General features: G+C 40.0%; 1 protein-coding gene across 26 annotated transcripts in view; it reads left to right on the forward strand.

The window, feature by feature from the left end:
• Positions 1-21,825, forward strand: part of Clasp2 (cytoplasmic linker associated protein 2) — a 198,664-nt gene that overhangs the window by 16,942 nt on the left and 159,897 nt on the right. For all 26 annotated transcript variants that reach the window (XM_036192030.1, XM_036192036.1, XM_036192031.1 and 23 more), the window contains exons 3-6: positions 2,283-2,386; positions 6,418-6,509; positions 8,803-8,878; positions 10,805-10,902. In XM_036192030.1, coding sequence (XP_036047923.1) covers positions 2,283-2,386; positions 6,418-6,509; positions 8,803-8,878; positions 10,805-10,902 — 370 coding nt within the window. The remainder of the gene's footprint in view (positions 1-2,282; positions 2,387-6,417; positions 6,510-8,802; positions 8,879-10,804; positions 10,903-21,825) is intronic.

The raw sequence follows: 21,825 nt of genomic DNA on the forward strand, positions 1-21,825 counted from the left end.
CTTTTGTTTTAGTTTGTTTTTAGATAAGATTTTGCTCTGTAATCTGGAACTTCCTATGTTCCCCAGACTGGTCTTGACTCTCATGGCTGTCTTTGTGCCTCAGCCTTCTGAGTGCAGGATCATAGGCACGAGCCACCACAGCTGGCTCTAAAATTTTATGCTAATTTTGAGACAGAGCCTTCCTTACTATATAGATCCCAACCTTGTCTTGAACTCACTATGTAATCTGGGCTGCCTCCACTTCCCCACCCCCTAGTACTGAGATACAGGTATGTGCCATCAGATTTTACATGTGGCCTAAAATATTTTTTAGTATTAAAATGAGCCCCTATTTGGTCCAAAATCTGAATTTTCTTTTGTAGTTAGATTCTACCTCTTAGGAACATAGTGTCTTTTTCCCTGTTACTGTTGTATGGATGCCAGCGCGCGCGCGCGCGTGCGCGCGCGCGCGCGCGCACACACACACACACACACACACACACACGCACACACACACACACTCCCAACTATTAAATTATAAGTAAACACTGGTTTTACTACCTAATAGTATTGTAATCTAATAGTATTGTTATAAGGATTAAATGAGGTAATTTATTTTTTACTATTATGTTCTGTGATTTAGAAGAAACAGAGATTCCCATAATAGCCAGTCTAACAGATATTGAATGATTCCTGTTAATACTACATCTAAACAAAATAAGAAAAGATTTTCATTGTGCCTGCTGACTCATGTGGTGGTGCTTATTTGTTAAAATGGTGCTGGGGTAGAACCCAGGGTCTTGTACTGTCCAGCAAGCACTAGACTACGGAGCCATATTCCTAGCCATGAACAATACTTATATTGGTTTATGATTGAATACATTTATTATTGCTTTTTTATTTTATATATATGGATCTTTTGCCTGTGTGAATGTCTGCATGTGTGATACCTATGGAGGCCAGAAGAGGGCATTGGATCTCTTGGAGCTGGAGTTCTGAATGGTTTTGAGCTGCCATGTGAGTGCTGGGGATTGAACCCAGGTCATCTAGAAGAGCAGCTAGTGCTCTTAACCACTGAGCCATCTCTCCAGCCCCATGTTTACGATTTTAATTGTGAGGGCTGATTTTGTTTTATTGTGGCATGTTCTCTCTGGAACTCTCCCTCCTGCTGCCTGAGAGCCTCCCCATTTCTGGGGTTAAAGCATGTGCTTCCTTCCATACCCAACTTGAAGGCTCCCCCCCCCCCCCACCCCCCCACCCCCGATTACACCTTCTGTAAGTAAACTAGAGAAGTGCATCCCTTTTTAAAATTTTGTTTCTTCTACTTCTCCTTTAAAACCTAGACTTAGGCCTATGTTTTTGTTTCTGTTTGTTGTGAAATGTGTTCAACAAGAAGAATGCATAACATGGAATTTAAAGAATAATTATAAAACCAACCCTTGACTATGCTTGGGTTCAGAAACTTAAGTCTGCCAAGTCTTGGGACTACTGTGGTGATATGTTTCCCAAAATATTGTGCACCCTAATAAACTTACCTGGGGTCAGAGGAAAGAACAGCCACTAGATACAGAAGCCAGAAAATGGTGGCACATGCGCCTTTAATCCTAGCATTCTAAAGGCAGAGATCCATGTGGATCTCCGTGAGTTCAAAGCTACACTGGAAACAGCCAGGCATGGTGACTCACACCTTTAATCCCAGGAAGTGATGGCAGAAAGCAGAAAGGTATATAAGGCATGAGGACCAGGAACTAGAGCTGGTTACACTTTTAGGCTTTTGAGCAGCACAGTTCAGCTGAGATCTATTTGGGTAAGGACACAGAGGCTTCCAGTCTGAGGAAACAGATCAGCTGAGGAATTGGCAAGGTGAGGTAGCTGTGGCTGGTTCTGCTTGTCTGATCTTCCAGCATTCACCCCAATACTTGGCTCCAGGTTTGTTTTTATTAATAAGAACTTTTAAGATTCATGCTATAGACTACCCCTGTCTGTGTTTCTTGAGGATACTTTTTCACTCTACCAGAGGTCTCCCCTGTCATAACCTGGAGGAAAGCATTTATTACTTGTCTATGGATCTTGACCACATACATACCTCCAAATAGAACAATACTGTTTGTCTGGTTTTGAGCACTGTCCTAAGTGGATATGACTGTACAAACTACATTGAAATTTGTTCATTGTTTTCCCTTGAACTCATGACTCAGGAACTTAAAATAATCTCATAATTATTTACGGAAACAGTGGCTATTCGTAGTTTTGTAAACTATGGTTTATGGTGACGTTGTAAATACTTATTCTTCCCCCTTTAGTTACCACAGCTTTAGTAGACAGAATGGGAGATGCCAAAGACAAAATTCGAGACGAAGCTCAGAACCTGACGCTGAAGCTGATGGATGAGGTGGCACCACCTATGGTAGGCTTGCACTGAACGAAGAAATCTTAGCATTCGATAAATGCAGCAAGCTAATAAACATTCAAGCAGCATGAGTGGTAGAATTATAAATAGTGGATTATTGCTAATGTTTTAAAGAAGTTCAAACTTAAGGTATAGTGCCAATAGGTAAGTTTGTTTCTTTTCATGTAAGTTTTCTGTTTTTCAGTTACTTGTGTTTTAAAAAAAACATAAGTGATTTGACAGTGTTCTGATTGTAGTTATGCTTCACCATTTTCTGGTTTTTCTCACTGGCAAATTATGAGATACTGAAAAAGAAGTTTTATTTTGAAAACTAATGAATATTATATTAATTTCTGTGTCTTTCAGAAACAAGAAGAAATTCTTTTATTTTCATAAGTGGCTATTGATTATGTCAAGCATGTTTTATGGGTATTTTTTATCTTGTGTTGTTTTGGGTTTTTTTGTTTGTTTGTTTGTTTTGGTTTGGTTTTTGAGACAGGGTATCTGTGTGTCCTGGCTGTACTGGATCTTGCTCTGTAGACCAAGCTGGCTTCAAACTCAAAGAGATCTGCCTGCCTCTGTCTCCCTAGTGCTAGGTTTAAAGGCATGTACTACCACCACCCGTATAAAGCATGCTTTATGACAACTTGTGTTTTATGAATATAGTAGAAATAATTTGCCCTTAAAGAATGTGTTGATTGCAGGGTACATAGCAGTCTGTAAGAGAATGTTAGTTTGAGCTCTAGAAGTTGAGCGTGTGACATATGTTTGTAATTCCAGTAATGGGAGGTAGAGACAGGTAGATCCCTGGGGCTTGTTGGTCAGTGAATCTAGCTTAGCTTGCTTTGGCATGTTTTAAGCCAGTGAGAGACTTGTGACCAAAAAAAAAAAAATAAGGTTGATAGCGCCCAAGGAACAATATACAAGGTGGTCCTCTGACTTCTACATGTATACATACTTATGTTCCTGTACTCACATTCACCCATACCTATGAACACACATGCACATGTATATATGCTCATGTACTAGTAATGTATTGGTCTGTTTTATGTTGTTACAACAAAATGTCTAAGGTTAGATACCTGTAACAAAAAAAGATGTATTTAGGAGGCTGGAGAGATGGCTCTGCAGTTAAGAGCACTGGCTGTTCTTCCAGAGGTCTTGAGTTCAATTCCCAGCAACCACGTGGTGGCTCACAACCATCTGTAATGAGATCTGGTATTCTCTTTTGGCCTACAGGCAAACATGCAGACAGAACACTGTACACATTAAAAAAAATGTATTTAGCTCATAGCTTTGGAGGTTATAGTTTTGTGGGCACAGCTCCTGTTGTTTGTCTTTGCTCTTTTGGGGGACCCACCACCCAGCTCTCAAATAAATCACACATAGAGGCATATTCTTAATTATAAATGTCCGGCCTTAGCTTGGCTTGCTTCTAGCCAGCTTTCCTTAACTTTAATTATCCCCATCTACCTTTGGCCTCTGGACTTTTCCTGTTATCTTACTTCTGTAAATCTTACTCAGTGGCTGGCTGTGTAGCTGAGTGGCTGACCCCTGGGTCCTCCGCCTTCTCTGGCTCCTCCTCCCAGATTTATTCTTCTGTCTATTCTTTCTGGCTGCCAACCCTGCTTATCTTTTCTCCAGCCTTGCTATTGGCTGTTCAGTTCTTTATTAGACCATCAGGTGTTTTAGACAGGCAAAGTATCACAGCTTCACAGAGTTAAACCAGTGTAACATAAACAAAAGTAACTCACCTTAAAATAATACTTTACCACTAGCTCCAGCTAGGGGCATCACCTCATGGGAGGTGGTAGCGTGATGGCAGAAATATTAGCATGCTTATGTGAAACTAAGGGCCAAGATTTTTTTTTTTTTTTGAGCAATTCACTGTGTTTTGTGGGTTTTTTATTGTTGTTGTTTTGTTTCATTTTGTTTTGTTTTTTTCAAGACAGGTTTCTTTGTATAGTTTTGGTGTCTGTCCTGGACCTCACCTTGTAGACCAGGCTGGCCTCGAACTCATAGAGCTCCACTTGGCTCTAAGTGCTGGGATTAAAGGTGTGTTCCACCACCGCCCAGCTCACTATGTTTTTTAAAGGTCCTTCCATTAAAAATTTATTTTAAAAAAGGAAGTGGTGATGGTGTCATGGGCCTATGAAGATGCTGGACTAAAGTCTATCAAATTGTGCAAACAGAAAAATTGTATACTATGTGAATTATCTATCAATAAAGATCTTATATAAAAAATCATTTTATATGTATGTATGTATACCACATGTATGCAGGTACCTGCAAAAATTAGAATTGGAGTTACAGAGGCAGTTGTGAGCCATTGTGTGGGTACTGGGTACTGAACTCATGTCCTCTGCAAGAGCAGCAATTGCTCTTAACCACTGAACTTCTAGCTCCCAGGTCTTTCCATCTTAACACTGCTATGCTGAGGACCAAGCCTCTGGCACATAAACCCTTGGTGAAAACCGTATTCAAACCATAGCATAGAAATCCTTGAAAGGAGAGTAAAAATAAACTGACTTGTAGACCACAGTTGAGAGGATAGCTTAAGGTTCACATAATATTTACACTGGTATCATGTGGTGCTTAAACTATATATGATGTTATATATGTTTAATAAGGCAAGAGTACTGAGTTATAAAGAGAAACTGATTAGAAGGGATTTTATACTTCATAACAATACCTTTTAAAATTTTTGTGGATAGTTTACTAATTTACATTTTAAATTGTTTTTTATTTTCTTATTACAAAGAGTACTGTAGATGTAAACATTTTTTTATAAAAAAGAGTTCCAGAGATGGGTTGCCAAGACAGGTTATTCAAAATAAGATTTCCTCCCTCTTTGGTGGTGGTAGCAACAGAACCCAGGGCCTTGTGGATCTCAATGGAAAATGGTCTGTTGTTGAAGTATATATCTAACCTTAGTTAAGGTTTTTAAAATTCACAAGCCTGATGACCTGAGTTCAGAGTTTGATCCCTAGGATCCATGATGGAAGGAGAGACCTGACTCTTGCAAGTGGTCCTCTGTCCTCACATCTCTAGTCACATGTACACATCTCTCTCACATAAGTGTGTGCACACCCATACCCCACACATGGTGGGGGTGGAGGAAATTTACTGTATGTTTAGAAGGATACAGTTGAAGTCCTTGCTACACTATACCTAAACAGTTGTTTTGTATTATTTGGTATAAGCTTATTTTTCCTTTCTCCCCACAGACTAGGTAGTCATAAAATGACCTGTCCCAAATGTTTCTGTATTTGTGTCTAGTATTAAAAAGAAAACAGCTGGGTTGGGGATTTAGCTCAGTAGTAGAGCGCTTGCCTGGCAAGCACAAGGCCCTGGGTTCAATCCTCAGCTCAGAGAGAGAGAGAGAGAGAGAGAGAGAGAGAGAGAGAGAAGCTTTAATTATAAGATGTTTGCAGTCATTCCATGTGACGGTCTGTTGTAGTTGCTATGGAGTTTTGCATCTCTAGAGTGCTTCCTAGACTACCGTGCTTATAATTGCAGCATTGTTAGCATAGAAGAAACCCGTGTTCTTGGAAATGCTATGTATGGGGCATGCTTTCCCTTACAGCTACTGAAATTTAAAGTGAAAACTATGTAAATTAAAACACAAAATTATGGTTCAGATATTAAATGGGTAGGAGCCCACAAAAACAAACAAACAAGATAAGCCTTGTAAATTTGAATTGAGCATCCCTGATCTGAAAACCCCAAAATTTTTGTTAGTTGACATAACAAGACTGTGAGTGGAAAATTTCAACCTGGTCCATGTGACAGGCTATAGTCAAAATTTAGCTGTACTAAAAATACTATATAAATAATGCTCAGGTTATATGTGTAAAGTGAGTATGAAACACAAATGACTCTTCAGTTTAGGTTTGTGTCCTAGCAACAAGATACTGTTACCATGTAAATAATTCCAAAATTTGAAAAATGTCCCAAATATGGAACATACCTGATACCTGATGACTTAATTGTAAGGTCATATGCATTATCTGACTTTAATCGCATGTGTCTACTTGTTTTCTCAATAGTACATCTGGGAGCAACTGGCTTTTGGTTTCAAGCACAAGAACTTTCGATCTCGAGAGGGTGTGTGTCTGTGTCTGATTGAAACCTTGAACATGTAAGTTCTGTGATTACTATAACTGCTTGCTTGCTTTTAGTCATTTCTCAGGGTTTGTTTTTTTCACAAAGTGAAGGAAGACTGAAAATAAATTATAAGTAGTTATTAATTGATCTTCCAAAAAATTTAATCTTTAATGCTACTATTGTATCTGTAAGCTATGTCATATTAATTTTTAAATTTGTCTCTCTTTTCTTTAGCCATGCAGAATTGGTGGTTGTAGAACTGATAGTGCTAATAAGTTTGAATCTTTTTTCTGTTAGGATCTGCTTCAGAACTTTTGAACTCAGTGGTGTGTCACATGTTGAAGCCATTTCCCCACACCCCTTTTCCCAGTTGGCTCTAAGCACTGTGGGTGACTGCTAAAATTATATACCTCTCAGGACTCTGTTAGGGCTTGTACAGCACCTAGTAGCAGCAGACAGAGTCCTGACAGGAGAGGCATCACAGGGCTGTGATGCAGGTGGAAGAAATGTGAGTGGAGGCTTTTGTTTTGATTCTAGAGTAATTGTCCAGACTGTGCAGTATGATAGGTGATACGTAGTCTCTCAACTCTTCCTGTGGTGTGGCCTCCTCTTCTTTCACTGCTCTGGGTTGTTCCTGCAGGCAAGTGCCAGTTTTGGCATCCAGTGAGCACACTTTCTGAGTTTTAGCTCTCTTGTCATCTGCATTCAACCTAGACTTTAGAATATTAGTAAACGTAAAGATCTCTTAAGTTACTTGTTTTATTTTACTGTGTATTGAGATCCAGTGTCATTTAAAAAAAATACTATTTCAAAAGTACATGCTCATATTTTCTTAAGTAAATTGATAGGCTGCCAGGGTTGTCAAACTACTGTTGAGTATTTTGTACTTTTGGATCATGTGTCAATTTAATACGAGCTATAGTTATCTAAAAGGAGGGAACCTCAGTTGAGAAATGCCCCCATAAGATCCAGCTGTAAAGCATTTTCTTAGTCAATGATTGATAGGTAAAGGCTCAGCCCATTTAGGTGATGCCATCCCTGGCTGGTTGTCCTGGGTGCTACAAGAAAGCAGGCTGAACAAGCCATGAGTGTAAGCCAGTAAGCAGCACTCCTCCATGGCCTCTGCATCAGCTCCTGCCTCTAGGTTCCTGCCCTGCTTGAATTCCTGTCCTGACTTCCTTCAGTGATGGATGTGAAGCCAAATAAGCCCTTCCTCCCCAGCGTGCTTTTGGTTGTTGTGTTCCATCACACAGTGGTCACCCTGACTAGGACTGCATCCGTCACACTTATTATCCAAGTTGGCACTCTTTGCTGCTTCACATCACTTTGCTTGATACTTGTCCTTTACAATGTATATCCATGCTCTTCATCAAAGTTGTCAGGAGAGAGATAAAGAGGAAGGCATGGTGTTGGTGGCATACACCTTTAATCTCAGCACTTGGGAGGCAGAGGCAGGTGGATCTCTGAATTTGAGGCCAGCCTGGTCTACAGAGTGAGTTCCAGGACAGCCAGGGCTACACAGAAACTCTATCTTGTGGAATCTTATTTTAAGGTGTGTTACTTTTGTTTATGTTGTATCAGTTTAACTCTGTGAAGCTGTGTTACTTTGCATGTCTAAAACACTTGATGGTCTAATAAAGAACTGAATGGCCAATAGTGAGGCAGGAGAGAAATAGGTGGGGCTGGCAGGCAGAGAGAATAAATAGAAGGAGAAACCTGGGAGGAGAGAAGAAGTAGTGAGAGAAGGAGGAGGACTCCAGGGTCTATCCATCCAGCTACACAGCCAGCCACAGAGTAAGAGTAAGATTACAGAAGTAAAGTAAGAGTAAGAGCACAGGAAAAGCCCAGAGGCAAAAGGTAGACGGGATAATTAAAGTTAAGGAAAGCTGGTAAGAAACAAGCCAAGCTAAGGCTGGACATTAATAATTAAGAATAAGCCTCTATCCAGGTGGTGGCTGTGTATGCCTTTAAACCCAGGACTCAGGAGGCAGAGGCAGGTGGATCTCTGAGTTCGAGGCCAGCCTGGTCTACAGAGTGAGTTCCAGGACAGGCTCCAAAGCTACACAGAGAAACCCTGTCTTGAAAAACCAAAAAAAAAAAAAAAAAAAACCCAAAAAACAAAAACAAAAACAAAACAAAACGAAACAAGCCTCTATAAGCCTCTATGTGTGATTTATTTGGGAGCTAGGTGTCAGACCCCCCAAAAGAACAAACACAACCAACAACACTTACCTTGAAAAACAGAAGAACAAGAAGAAAGCATCAGGATACTTTGTTGAGTTTTCAATGAAACCAAATTCTCTTTTTATTTCTCAAATTATTTTTAGCTTTGGAACTCAACCACTGGTCATCAGCAAGTTGGTGCCACATTTGTGTATCTTACTTGGAGATTCAAATAGCCAGGTAAAATTTTTTTGACTTTCAAGCATTGACTTTGTGTATGTGTAGGCGGGGAGGGTGGTTTGCCCTTTCGTGTGCTCTTACCTTATTTAAGCCATAACAATAAAGACAGAGAAGATGGATAGTAAAAAGATTGCCTTCTCTTGTTTTTAATTAAATGAGGGTCTGGCTGTGTTGCTCAGAATCCACTGAACTCACATGATCTTACTGCTCTCCCCTCCCAAGTAGCTAGGGCTACAGGCCTCTTCTCCCTTTTTCTTCCTCTTTTTCTTCCTTCTACCAGAGTTCATTCATTTACTTATTTATTTTTAAACAAAGATAAGTTTATTGTCAGTTCTTGGACTGATGTTAAAGATAGAAAGAACTTAATGGTTAGTTCTTGAGTTTGACAGATTAAGAGAATCCTGGGTTCCCTTCTGTACTCCAGCTTAATGTTATCTTGAGGTAGAATGTCACCGGCCTACATTCTTGAGTTCATTTATACCAGAACTGTTGCAGTTGTTGATAGCCCTGTTTCATAGGGAAGGCCTTTGTGTCCATGGCACATCTCTCCCTGAGCTGTCTGTGCTATAGTTGCTTGTAATACTCTAACCTTATCTATGAACTAGCTAGGGCATTTGGAGTGACACTAAGTAAGATTTTTTTCCTTCTTACAAGTTCTAGTTGCCCCTCAACAGGTTTGTAGAGTTTTACTCTCTTCAATTGCTATTTTATTTATAGACAAAGGGTCTCCTTTTCTTGCCCAGCCTGACCTCAATCTCTTGAACTCAATTGATTTTTCCCACCTTAGTCTCCCAGGAAGCTAGGACTATAGGTGTGTGCCACCACACCGGGCTTTCAATTGTTCTTTGACAGTGAGCTGTGCAAAAGAGTAAATGTTGTTTTTCAATTTGTTCTCTTAGGCCTCATTCTTTTTTCACCTCTTATATAAAATATAAAATTTACCATTGCAACTATTTTTAAGTGTACACTTCAGTGGTATTAAATACATTCACATTGTCTTGCAACTATATCATCATCTACCTGTAAAACTTTTACCTCCTCAGAACTCAGACTCTGTACCCATGAGACAACTTCCCATTCCTCTCCCCCAGCTGCTGGCAACTACCATTCTTCATCATAATTTGACTGCTCCAGGGACCTAGTGGAAGCAAATCAGATAATAGTTGTCCTTTTTGATCGATCCACAAGTTATCCATGTTGCAAAATGTGTCAGAATTTCCCTCTTCTCTCTAACATTGAATAATTTCCAGTAACACAGACATCACATTTTATGTATCTAGACATATGGGAATAGAAAAAAGTTTTTTAACCTTTTGGCTATTCTGAATAATTTTAGAAATGCTGATGTAAAAATACCTTTTTGAGTTCAGTACACATTTTTGAAAGACAATTTTATTCCAGGAAAATTAATTAACTGTACTTTAGGTTAATGAAATTATACTTTTTGAAATCCCAATTGGTAGCTTTTATTCACAGATTTCTATTAACCATCTCCTATCTCCCTTCCTTCCTCCCTCCCTCCCTTCCTTCCTTCCTTCTTTCTTTCTTTCTTTTTTTGATGGTAGTAGGGATTGAACCTGAAGGTCTCACATGTGCTGGGCAAGGGCTCCACCACTAAGGTCTTGCTCCTTTTTTTTTGAGCTGAGGATCGAACCCAGGGCCTTGTGCTTGGTAGGCAAGCGCTCTACCACTGAGCTAAATCCCCAACCCCATGTCTTGCTCCTTTTTAAATGGGTTTTCTAGGGCTTTTTTGACAAACTGGTTTGGGGTTTCCATTAATAACATGTCATGTTATAATTTCCTCAGGAACTGAAAAGACAATAAAATCAACTTAGAGTGTCAGGTTGACCTGCTAGTTTATTGTTATCTTGAAAGGAAGTATGTGTCACATCAAAGTTTTTTAAAATGTATTAAATTCTTTGACAGGTGAGAAATGCTGCAATTTCGGCTATAGTGGAGATTTATAGACATGTAGGAGAAAAACTGAGGTTTGATCTGTGTAAGAGAGATATTCCCCCTGCTAGGTAAGTCTTCCCAAATTTATATTTTGCTACAGTTTGTTTGTTTTGAGACAGGATTTCTCTGTAATAGCCCCATCTGTTCTAGAACTCTCTCTGTAGATCAGGCTGGCTTTGAACTCATAGAGATCCACTTGCCTCTGCCTCCTGGAGTGCTGGGATTAAAGGTGTGTGCCACCATGCCTGGCCTATTGCTACAGATTTTTAAAGTTGTAATTTTGTTCATTTTAGTAAAGTAAAAAATTAGAGCCAGGTGTGGTGGCACCTTTAATCCCAGCACTTGGGAGGCAGAGGCAGGCAAATCTCTGTGAGTTGGAGGCCAACCAGGTCTGCACAGAGAGTTCCAGGCCAGCGGGGATCTATAGGATCTATGTATCCTGAGTTTTTTGGAACAGTTTGTAGAAGTAAATAATGTAATGTACCTAGGCAGTTGGCTTCAGGTTTCCTTCAACTCAGCTGTGTAAATGCTTAATATTTCCAGGGTAAGGTGTATGTGAATTAGAATTTTTTCCATAGGTAATCCTGTCACCTGCAAAGATAAGTTTTATTTTTCCCAGTCTGTATATTTTTCATTTCTCTTTCTTGTCTTCTTTATTTCTTATGTGCTGTTAAGAAAGAGTAGAATGGAGTTGCAATCTTGCCTTGGTCTGATCTTAGACAATGTCTAGTTTCTTAATGTTAAGAATGGTGTTAGTTGCTGGAGTGGTGATGCACACCTTCAATCTCAGCACTTGGAAGGCAGAGGCAGGTGGACCTCTGTGAGTTTGGGGCGAGGGAGATCTTGTCTTTAAAAAAAAAGATGTTAGTTGTAGGCTATTGATAGGTATTCTTTTTTCTTTTTCTTTCTTTCTTTCTTTCTTTCTTTCTTTCTTTCTTTCTTTATTTATTTATTTATATTTTTTTGGTTTTTTTTTTTTTGAGACAGAGTTTTTCTGTAGCTTTGGAGGCTGTCCTGGAATTCACTCTGTAGACCAGGCTGGCCTCAAACTCACAGAGATCCACCTGCCTCTGCCTCCTGAGTGCTGGGATTACAGGCATGTGCCACCACCGCCCAGCAGTATTCTTTTTTCTTAAGAGTTTATACTGTTTTAAATTACATTTTATTTGGGGTGTGAGTGGCAAGGCCATCGGACAACATGGGGGAATCATCACATCATCTGGCTTTGGGACAAGCACCTTTTTGCCACTAAGCTATCTTACTACCCCTAAAAATTGAGTCTCATGAGAGTTCGTTAAAAAAAAAAAATTGGGTTGGGGATTTAGCTTAGTGGTAGAGTGCTTGCCTAGCAAGCGCAAGGCCCTGGGTTCGATCCTCAGCTTCAAAAAAAAAAAACAAACTAAAAATCAGTTGGGCATTTTAAGTGTGTAAAGGTGGGCTGGGCAAAGTGATTTTTTTTTTTCCCCAAATTTTTTTAACGGCTACTCCTAACATCTTTTCCCTAGAGCTTAGCTTGTAGCCATTTATTTTCCACTGGTATTGTTGTGGCTATCAGTAGTCTGCATTTTCTTTTTTTTCTTTTTCTTTTTGGAGGGGTGGGGCGTGGATAAACTTTTAATGTGTGTGTGTGTGTGTGTGTGTGTGTGTGTGTGTGTGTGTGTGTATGTACATGATGAGATATATGTATATTTCCAAATGTTCCCTAGTCTCCTGCATACTTGTCTGATGTGTGTGTACCACCACAGCAGTGGAATATATTCTCTACAGAAGTGTTCTTTTCAAGTTTCTAGTCCATTTATTAATCTGGATTGTCTGTTTTCTTCAGTTATTTTTTATTTTTATTTGTGTGTGTCTTTGTGAGTATATGTCATGTGTTATGTCCGTACCTAAAGAGGCCAGAAGAGGTCATCCCATCTCCTTTGATCTGGAGTTACAGGCAGCTGTGAGTCACCCCAGGTAGTTGGCTGGGAACTGAACCTAGGTTGTCTGGAAGAGCAACAAGCACCCTTAACTGATAAGCTGTCTGGCCACTCTCTACTGTGTCTTCAAAAGTTGGACTTGGGGCACATCTTCCTGTCTTGTAGATACAAGCTTCCTTAAATGCATGATGTTCCCTTTATCTTATACTCTGTGATTGGATATTTTACTTTCTGACAGTGTGACTTCTTTTTTTCTCCCCCATGTACATGTCTTTTTTGTTAATTAAAACAATGATTAATGTGTGAGTGCAGGGAAAGCATTGTACCTATGCACAGAGCAGGGCAGTCTGTAAGACTTAGTTCTCTCTCCATCATAGGGTTTCTAGGGAAGGAGCTGAGGTGATCAGACTGGCCAGGAAACACACCTGTTGAGCCATCTCGCTGGGTCTTTTTGTTTGTTAATTTTTTAGGTTATCATTAAAAAATTAGAGTGGTTTTTTTTATGTCATTTTCATCTATGTGTCATCATACTTTATTTTTAGTCATCTCTGTTTCTCACCGTCCTCCACATGCCCTGTGTACTTCTGCCTGCTCCCTTCCTTCGCCTAGACAGACCCCTCTGCTTTCTGGTTTATAAATTGTTGCCTACTCCCACAACCTTAAGATTCTGTTTTCCTTTCTCCTGATCATCTTTCTAATTTCATGACTTTCACATCTTAAATACAAACATATAAATATCCATATATATGCTCACAAAATTTTAAATTTAGGATCTGCATATAAGAGAAAACATGGTATTTGTTTTTCTGTTTTGTTTTTGAGATAGTTTCTTTGTGTAGCATTGACTGTTCTGGAACTTACTCTGTACACCAGGCTGGCCTTGAGATCCACCTGCCTCTGCCTCCTGAGTGCTGGGATTAAAGGCATGCGCCACCATTGCTTGGTGGTATTTGTCTTTCTGAATCTAGCTTATTTACTTAATGTATTATCTTTCAGTTACATCTATATTCTTGCAAATGTCACAATTTTACTTTTCTTTATAGTTGCATAAACTTCCATTGTGTATATATACCAAAGTTTCTTTATTCATCTGTTGATGTGCATCTAAGAGTTCCCACTTCTTAGCTATTATAAATAATGTAGCAATAAACAAGTATTTCCAGGGGTGGGATGACCTAGTGCCTTTGGGTCTACTTAAGAACCGTATAACCAATTACTAAGGTATTTCTGTTTGTGTGTCACTTCCTCATTTTAATGTAGTTTCTAATCATTTCCTATATGAGTGGAGGGATAACTCTGGGTGTTTGTTTGTTTGTTTGTTTGTTTGAAACGATGCCTTATGCCTTAGCCCAAGCCTGGGACTTACATAATCCTCCTGCTTTAGCGTTCTGAGTGCTGGGACTCCAGTCATGTGCCACCATGTTCAGCATGAACGGAGATTTCTGTGTCCCACTTGGCCTGTATTAAGGCAAAGCCCCACCCCTTGCTGACTCAGCGCTCTCTCATGCTCTTAATGACTAGTTGTGCTTGAAGGAGTACGAGAGCCCAGTAAGGAGCTGCTCCTTCCCGACTCCAGTCTGTTTGTTTATGCACTGTGCTGGTGATGTCCTTCCTGATGATGCTTCCCAAACAGTAGGAGGAAACCAGGTGACTGGATGCCTATGCTTTGTGTTTGAAGTGTCTAGTGAAACTTTGTTTTTTTCCAGTCTGCAGTCTCCTGCAGTTTATATTCTTTTTGATGTTTGAGCTTGTGGTAGTAATATTTTGAATCATTAATATACTAGAAACATAGCAAAGAAATCATAAATTTCAACAGGGTAAAATATGACTTACTTTTCATTTATCCTCCCTTTTTCTTTTTCCCATATACAGTGTCAGGAACTGACTTTATGCTGAGGATTCATTTGGTACCCTTTTGTCATGGTGGCCACATTCTAACTTTAATTTTCCTGCTGCTTTCTTTGTGGTTTCCAAACTTTATGTTGGATAGAGCTCTCAAAGTTATGTTTTGTTCACACTCCTATTTGTACTAAAGGCATTCTTCATTTCAAACAACTGGAGAACAATTAAATCATAGTTTTACGATAATTTAAAGGCGCGTTCTCTGTCAGATGGTCTTCAGAGACGCACGCTGACAGTGGTGCCCTAGCTCAGCACTGCTTGTGCTGCCCGTGGGCCATGAAACAAAGTCTTATCTTCATGGGTCGTAGACACGCATCAGCTGTGCTAAGACAGTGCAGAACAGCAAAAGATGCTTGCTCATACTCCAGATATCCACATGCAGAGTTCCATCCTCCTTAACAGCATCACCCAAGATTAACTAAAAATGAATGAGAGGAGCTAAAGGGATAAACCATTTAGAAATTATTAGCTCATTTTCCAGCATTTGAAACCAAATCATGTGCGCCAAAGGAAAAATATTAATAAATTTGATCTATGAGTGTTAAATTCAGCAATTTGGCAGCTTACAGAATCAACTTGCACAAATCAATAGCATTTTTGTTCATCTCAGTAGCTTTTCTTTATACCAATACCAGACACAGAGAAAAAGATCATGGACACAAATCCAGTCACAGTAGTCTCTAAGAAAATAAAATCTCTAATAGTAAACATAACCAAGGGAGGAAGGATCTCTACAATGCAAACTTCAGACCTCTGAAGAATGACATAGGAAAAGACAATAGAAGATAGAAAGACATCCCATGCTCATGGATTGGTAGAATTAATATTATGAAAAGGACTATTTTGCCAAAAGCTATTTACAAAAGCCAATGTAATCCCAGTCAAATACCCATCTCATTTTTCACAGAAATAGAAAAAAAAATCTTAAAATTCATATGGAAACACAAAAAACCCTGGGTAGCCAAAATAATCCTAAGCAAAAACCAAACCAAAACAAAACAAAAAGCAACCAGCAAAAATAACCCATAAAATAACAGCAATGCTGGAGGGATTATCATTTCAGATCTGGGCATGTATTACAGAACCATAGTAATAACAACAATATGATGGTGGCACAAGAAAAGACAGGCTAGCAGTAGAACAAAATCAGAGACCCAAAAATGAGTACCTGTAACTTCAGCCATTTTCTTTCCTTTTTTAAAGTTTTGGTTTTTTGAGACAGGATTTCTCTGTGTGGCCTTTCTTGGCAGTCCTGGAACCACCACCCAGCCAGCCATTTAATATTTGATAAAGATGCCAAAAACAGCTGGGTGGCAGTGGCACATGTCTTTAATCCCAGCACTCGGGAGACAGAGCTAGGCAGATCTTTTGAGTTTGAGGCCAGCCTGGTTTCCAGAGCAAGATCCAGGACAGCCACCAAAACTCCACAGAGAAATCCTGTCTCGAAACTCTCCCCCAACCCCCAAAAAAGCCAAAAGCATAAGCAGTGAAAAAGCATCCTTAGGCCAGGCGGTGGTGGCAGCAGCACAGACCTTTAATCTCAGCTCTCAAGAGGTAGAGGCAGGTGGATCTCTGTGAGTTCAACGCCAGCCTGGTCTACAGAGAGAAACCCTGTCTCAAAAAACCAAAAGAAAGAAAACAAACATCTTCATTGAATGGTGCTGGGACAACTGGATGTGCACACATAGAAGAATAAAATTAGACCCATATCTATCATTTTGCACAAAAGCTACAGATGGATCAGAGACCTCAATGTGAAACCTGAAACACTGGCTCTGCTAAAAGAAAGCTTACTCAATACCTACAGGGTATGGGTGCAGGAGAGGACTTTTGAATAGGACTCTATTTACCCCCAAAATTAAGGCCAGCAACTGACCTGTGGGACTTTGCAAATGTAAAAAGGTTCTATACACCTAAAAAACAAATTTGGTGAAGAAGAAGCTTACAGAATGGGAGAGAGTCTTTGCTAGTTATAAATCTGATAGAGGATTAGTACCCAGAATGTATAAAGAACTCCAAAAAACAACCAATCAAAAGCAAATGACCCATTAAAAAATGTGGGCCTAGCACTTGGACAGGGAGTTTTCAAAAGAAGAAAAACAGAATGGCTAAAAAATGTCTCAAAAATACTCATCATCCCTAGTAATTAGGGAAATGCAAATGAAAATAATTTTGAGATTTTACCTTACCTCAGTCAGAACTGCAAAAATCAATGGAACAACTGACAACAGATGCCAGAGGGGATGGGAGCAGCTGTATAGGGAAGCCTCATTCACTGTTGTAAACTGGGGCAGTGGGTATGGAGACCAGTATGGAGAATTCTCTGAAAGCTAAAAATAAATTTACCATATGACCCAGCAGTACCACTCCTTGGCATATACCCAGAAGTACTTGGCATCATACTACACATGGCTATGTTCATTGCTGCTGTATTGACAACATCCAGGAAATAAAGAAAACTTAAATGTCCTTCAGCTGACAAATGGATAATGAAGATGGGATACATATACCCTATGGAATACTATTCAGCTATAAAGAAAAAGATGAAATCGTGAAAATGGATGGAACTAGAAAAGATCATATTGAATGAGGTAACCCAGATCCAGAAGGACAAATGTCTCATCAAAGGCTCCTAGCTTCAAATTTTGAAGTGTGATACCTATACTGGAGTAACTGCAGAAACCAGGAAAGTGAAAACAGACCATTGTTAAAGTAGAGCTTGGGTAGGTATTGGATCAGTAGAGAGGGGATTAGCAGGATATAAGTCATCTGATGGGGGAAATGGAAAAGATATGGTGGTGGGGCTCTAACTAGGGAGAGGGAGATTACTCAGGAGGAAAGAAGATGGTAAAATAATAGTAAGGATGTCAGGAAAAAGTCATAGGAATCATACTAGTAACAGTCTACTTCAAAAAGCCTATAATATACATTAAAGTTGTATATAAATATTTACATGTAGTTTGAATGAAATTTCTCACCCAGTCTGACCATACTCCCTCTATGAGCCAAGACCATCTAACAAAAACTTCAATACCAGGAATCAGAAGCCTTCGTTTGAATTGTTGGTCAGGTTGTCCAAGAGGCTCCTAAAACATCACAGGCTATTGCCATTGCCCTTGTTTGCCCTGTGGAAGTGGAAGGTTAAGTCCCTATTGCTAAAGGCATCACTGCTTTTAAATGCTAGGCACAAAGGACCCTGTACTGGAACTCACCTGAAAGCCCTCTGCCTAAGGACTAGCTAGCTTCATGGTACCACAAGGCACCATGCAGCTTTCAGAGGAAGAAAGCAACCAACAGTCCTACCAGCTCTGATGCCTATGAAGCACAACAGTGACCGGAAGGACACAGTAACTCTAAGGGTGTACTATAGCATGTGCACCTTGAGAGTAACCCTAATACTGGAAACCTAGACAACCACCCAGGGCTAGTGAAGACATGGATCTTGGAGGAGAGCCTAAAACCACCACTTTACTAAACCAAGGCTGGTTGGTTTAGTACCAAAATCTCTAGCTACATTCCAAATAATTGTCCTTATACTCATGGATAAATGTGGTTCTCACCCCTCATCAAAGAAACTTCTCTTTGCAACAGACAAAGACCATTTCAGAAAACCACAGCCAATCAGAATGCAGAGTTGTAGAGCCCAGTTCCAATGGATAAATACAGCTACAAAGCAACTCCTACACCTAGGGCTCAGAGAATATTGCCAAAGAGGGGCAGACAGGTTTTAGTAACAGCCAGAGATCAGGAAGGTTACTGTGCGATGGTGTCTTGTAGTAATGTTTGAAGCTTTGCCCATGAAGTCTCACTAACATGGCTTCCTAAACATGAGCTGAACAGGATAACAATAATAGACATGCTAATGAAGGAGGGAGCCCTAGGGGAGACCTTCCAAAGACTTAACCCCTCAACCTTACACAAAGAGCTACAGGCAGCTATAGTTATGAGAGCAGGAGACATAGTCTTCCCTAGGGAAGAGCACACCAATTGGTTATCCAATACCTGCCTTTTAGGTTCGCCCTGAAAATACACACAAGTAATATTATACAGACCAAGCAGATTGTATTTAAGAATACATATGTGTGTTTATACACATATATGAATGTGGCAACAATTAATGAAAAAGCCATAAATTTGAAAGACAGAAAGGGGTGTGTGGAGGGAGGAAAGGGAATAATTTTTTTATAATAATTCAAAATGTGCCTCAAAGGACATTGTAAGAAACCCCATATGTGATGGAAAAAATACTTTAAAATATATGAAACTCGTATCTTGACTATATAAAGGACAACTCAGTAAAATGACAGGTGATGCAACTTTTAAAAGATCTGAATTAAATACTTTTTAAAAAAGAATATGCAGATAGCTATGAACACATAAAATTATGCTGAATATCATTTAGCTATGTAATAAATTCTGATCAAAACTACATACCTCAAAAAACAAAATAAAACAAAGCTACCTACCTCTTCTCACCACCATAGGATAGTTCAAGTCTAAAGGGATGAAACTTTCATGGGAACATATAATAATAAAGCAACTTGGGAAAACAGTTTATAACTCTTCAGAATGTCAATTGTAGACCTATCACATGACCCAGCAAGTTCCACTCATAGCTATATAAGCAAGTTACAGGAAAACATGTCTCTACAAAGTCCTACCTCTATGTAAGTGTTCCTGACAGCGTTAGTCAGAGTCACAAAACCATGAAAACACCTCGCCTTTACATCAGCTAGTGAGTGGATATTCAAGTGCAGTGTAGTCATACAGTGGAATATCAAGAACCCAGTGATGAGAAGCTCCACAGTATGATTCCATTTGCATTAAATGACCAGGTGTGGTAATTCTTAGGTCAGGTATGGTCTACAGCAATAGGAATAGATTAATGACTGCCTAGGACTGGGAAGAGGAGAGAAAACGGAAGGAACAACTGCTGCTAGTGGGTGTGTGGGTGTTCCTCAGGAAGACAAAATGTAACAGTTGTGATAATGGTGGTATTACTCAGGGCATGTACTATGAACATTTCATTTTCTTTTATTGTGACGCTGGGGATAAATCCCAAATCCTCACACATGCTACACAAGTGTTCTACTACTGAGCTACAACCCAGCTCCGAAAGACACACTTCAGTGCCCTGAGTTGTACGCTATTTGAAGTCTCACAGAGCAGATGACTCTGAACACCTAACCTTTGTAGATGTAATTTCTAAACAGTCTTATTAAATAAGAAACACAGAGCCAAATAAAGAGTTAAAAGCCCGAGAGGTCAGAGCACTAGCAAATAGCCTTGAGCTTACCAGCTGCTGCCGTCCTTCCCCTGAGAAAAGAGACCTACTTCCTGTGTATCTGTATTTTTATTGCCTTTCTGTACTGCCTTCTCATTGGTTCTAAACCTAACCATATGACTTCTTCATCACTGCCTGTCTGTACAGACCTCCTGGTCTCTGGTTGGCACTGCGATTAAAGACGACACACTCCATGCTGGCTGTGTCCTTGAACACACAGATTCTGTCTGCCATGTGATCAGGATTAAGGGCGAGCTACCACTGCCAGACTTCTGCTAAATGGCTTGTTATTAGCTCTGACCCCCAGGCAACTTTATTAACATACCAATAAAATCACATTTTAGCACAAATAAAATATCACCATAAACCTTAATTTACTATTCTGTTTGTTTGTTTGTTTGTTTGTTTTTTGAGACAGGGTTTCTCTGTGTAGCCCTGGCCCTTCTGGAACTCTATAGACCAGGCTGGCCTCGAACTCACAGAGATCTGCCTGGCTCTGCCTCCCGAGTGCTGGGTTTAACAGCGTGCGCCATTGCCGGGTGGCTAATGTACTATTAACTTGGAACCTGGGACTGCACTTCAGGTAGAGGTCTGTCTCCCTTGGACTGTACATCTGAGCCTTCCCAGGGTTTTGTGGGTTCCTAAGACGTGTTACATTCTCTTGGACAGCCTTGTCTTTGCTGTTTTCTTTCCATGTAGTTTGCTACTAAGGGCCTAGAGTCTTCTTTCAGCTCTTTTTTTTTTTCTTTCACTTTTCATGAGATTATAAATGAAAGGTATTCTGTTAAGAATGAGTTTTGAAGGGCTGGAGAGATGTCTCAGTGGTTAAGAGCACTAGCTGCTCTTACAGAGGACCCAGGTTCCCAGCACCCACATGGCACCTCACAACTGTCTGTAACGCCAGTTCCAGGGGATCCGACACTGTCACACAGGTACACATTCAGGCAAAAACCAATGCATGTAAAGTTAAAAAAGAATGAGTTTCTGTCAGATATAGTGGCACACACCTTTAATCTCAGCATCCAGAAGGCAGAGGCAGGCTGATCTTTGTGAGTTTCAGGTCAGCCTGGCCTGTAGAGGGAGTGCCAGGCCAGCTGTGGCTACATAGTGAGACTTTGTCTCAAAAAATTTTTTTCTGAAATACGTGTTTGAAGTTTAGTGATGGGGTTTGGAATCTTCAGTGAAGTCTATGTAAAAAATTATGCTGTGCTTTTTATTTTTCATTTGTTTGCTTTAAAGATGTAAAGTTTGTCTTGGATAAAGTTTTTGAGTTACAGGAGATTAAATGTGTTTAATAAGCCCCGAGGTTACAGTGTGGTCTCCTTGAGCACTGGTGAAGGAGAGGAGTGGGGAAGAAGGGAGGCTGAGGAGACACTAGGATGGTTGGAGGAGGGAAGGGAGAGCTGGCCGCGGGGCAAAGTGGGACCTAAGTGTCCGTCCATTTCCGGCCTCGCCTGGCCTGGACCTGGGGAGGCTTTCTTCCCTTCCTCTTCATCCCTCCTCACCACTCAGCTGTCTCAGCCACTCCTCTTCCTAGTAATGCTGCTTGTGTCTTCTTTGCTCCATGTTTTATCTGCCTCATTTTAATTCTGTGCTAGGGCTGGAGAGATGACTCAGCAGTTAAGAGCACTGGCTACTTTTCCAGAGGACCCGGGTTCAATTCCCAGCTCCCACATGGCAGCTCACAACTGTCTGTAACTCCAGTTTAAGGGGACCTGACACACATGACAAAACACCAATGCCAATAAACAAACATAATAAATAACAATAAACAAACAAATAAACAAATAAAAGATTTTAATTCCATGCTAGACCCTTTCTGAATTTTCTGTTTGTTGTTTGTTAGAGACAGGCTGGGTTCTTCTGCCCAGGTTGGTTTTGAACTT

This window comes from Onychomys torridus, chromosome 7 (genome assembly GCF_903995425.1).
Source record: "Onychomys torridus chromosome 7, mOncTor1.1, whole genome shotgun sequence".
Taxonomy (NCBI): Eukaryota; Metazoa; Chordata; class Mammalia; order Rodentia; family Cricetidae; genus Onychomys; species Onychomys torridus.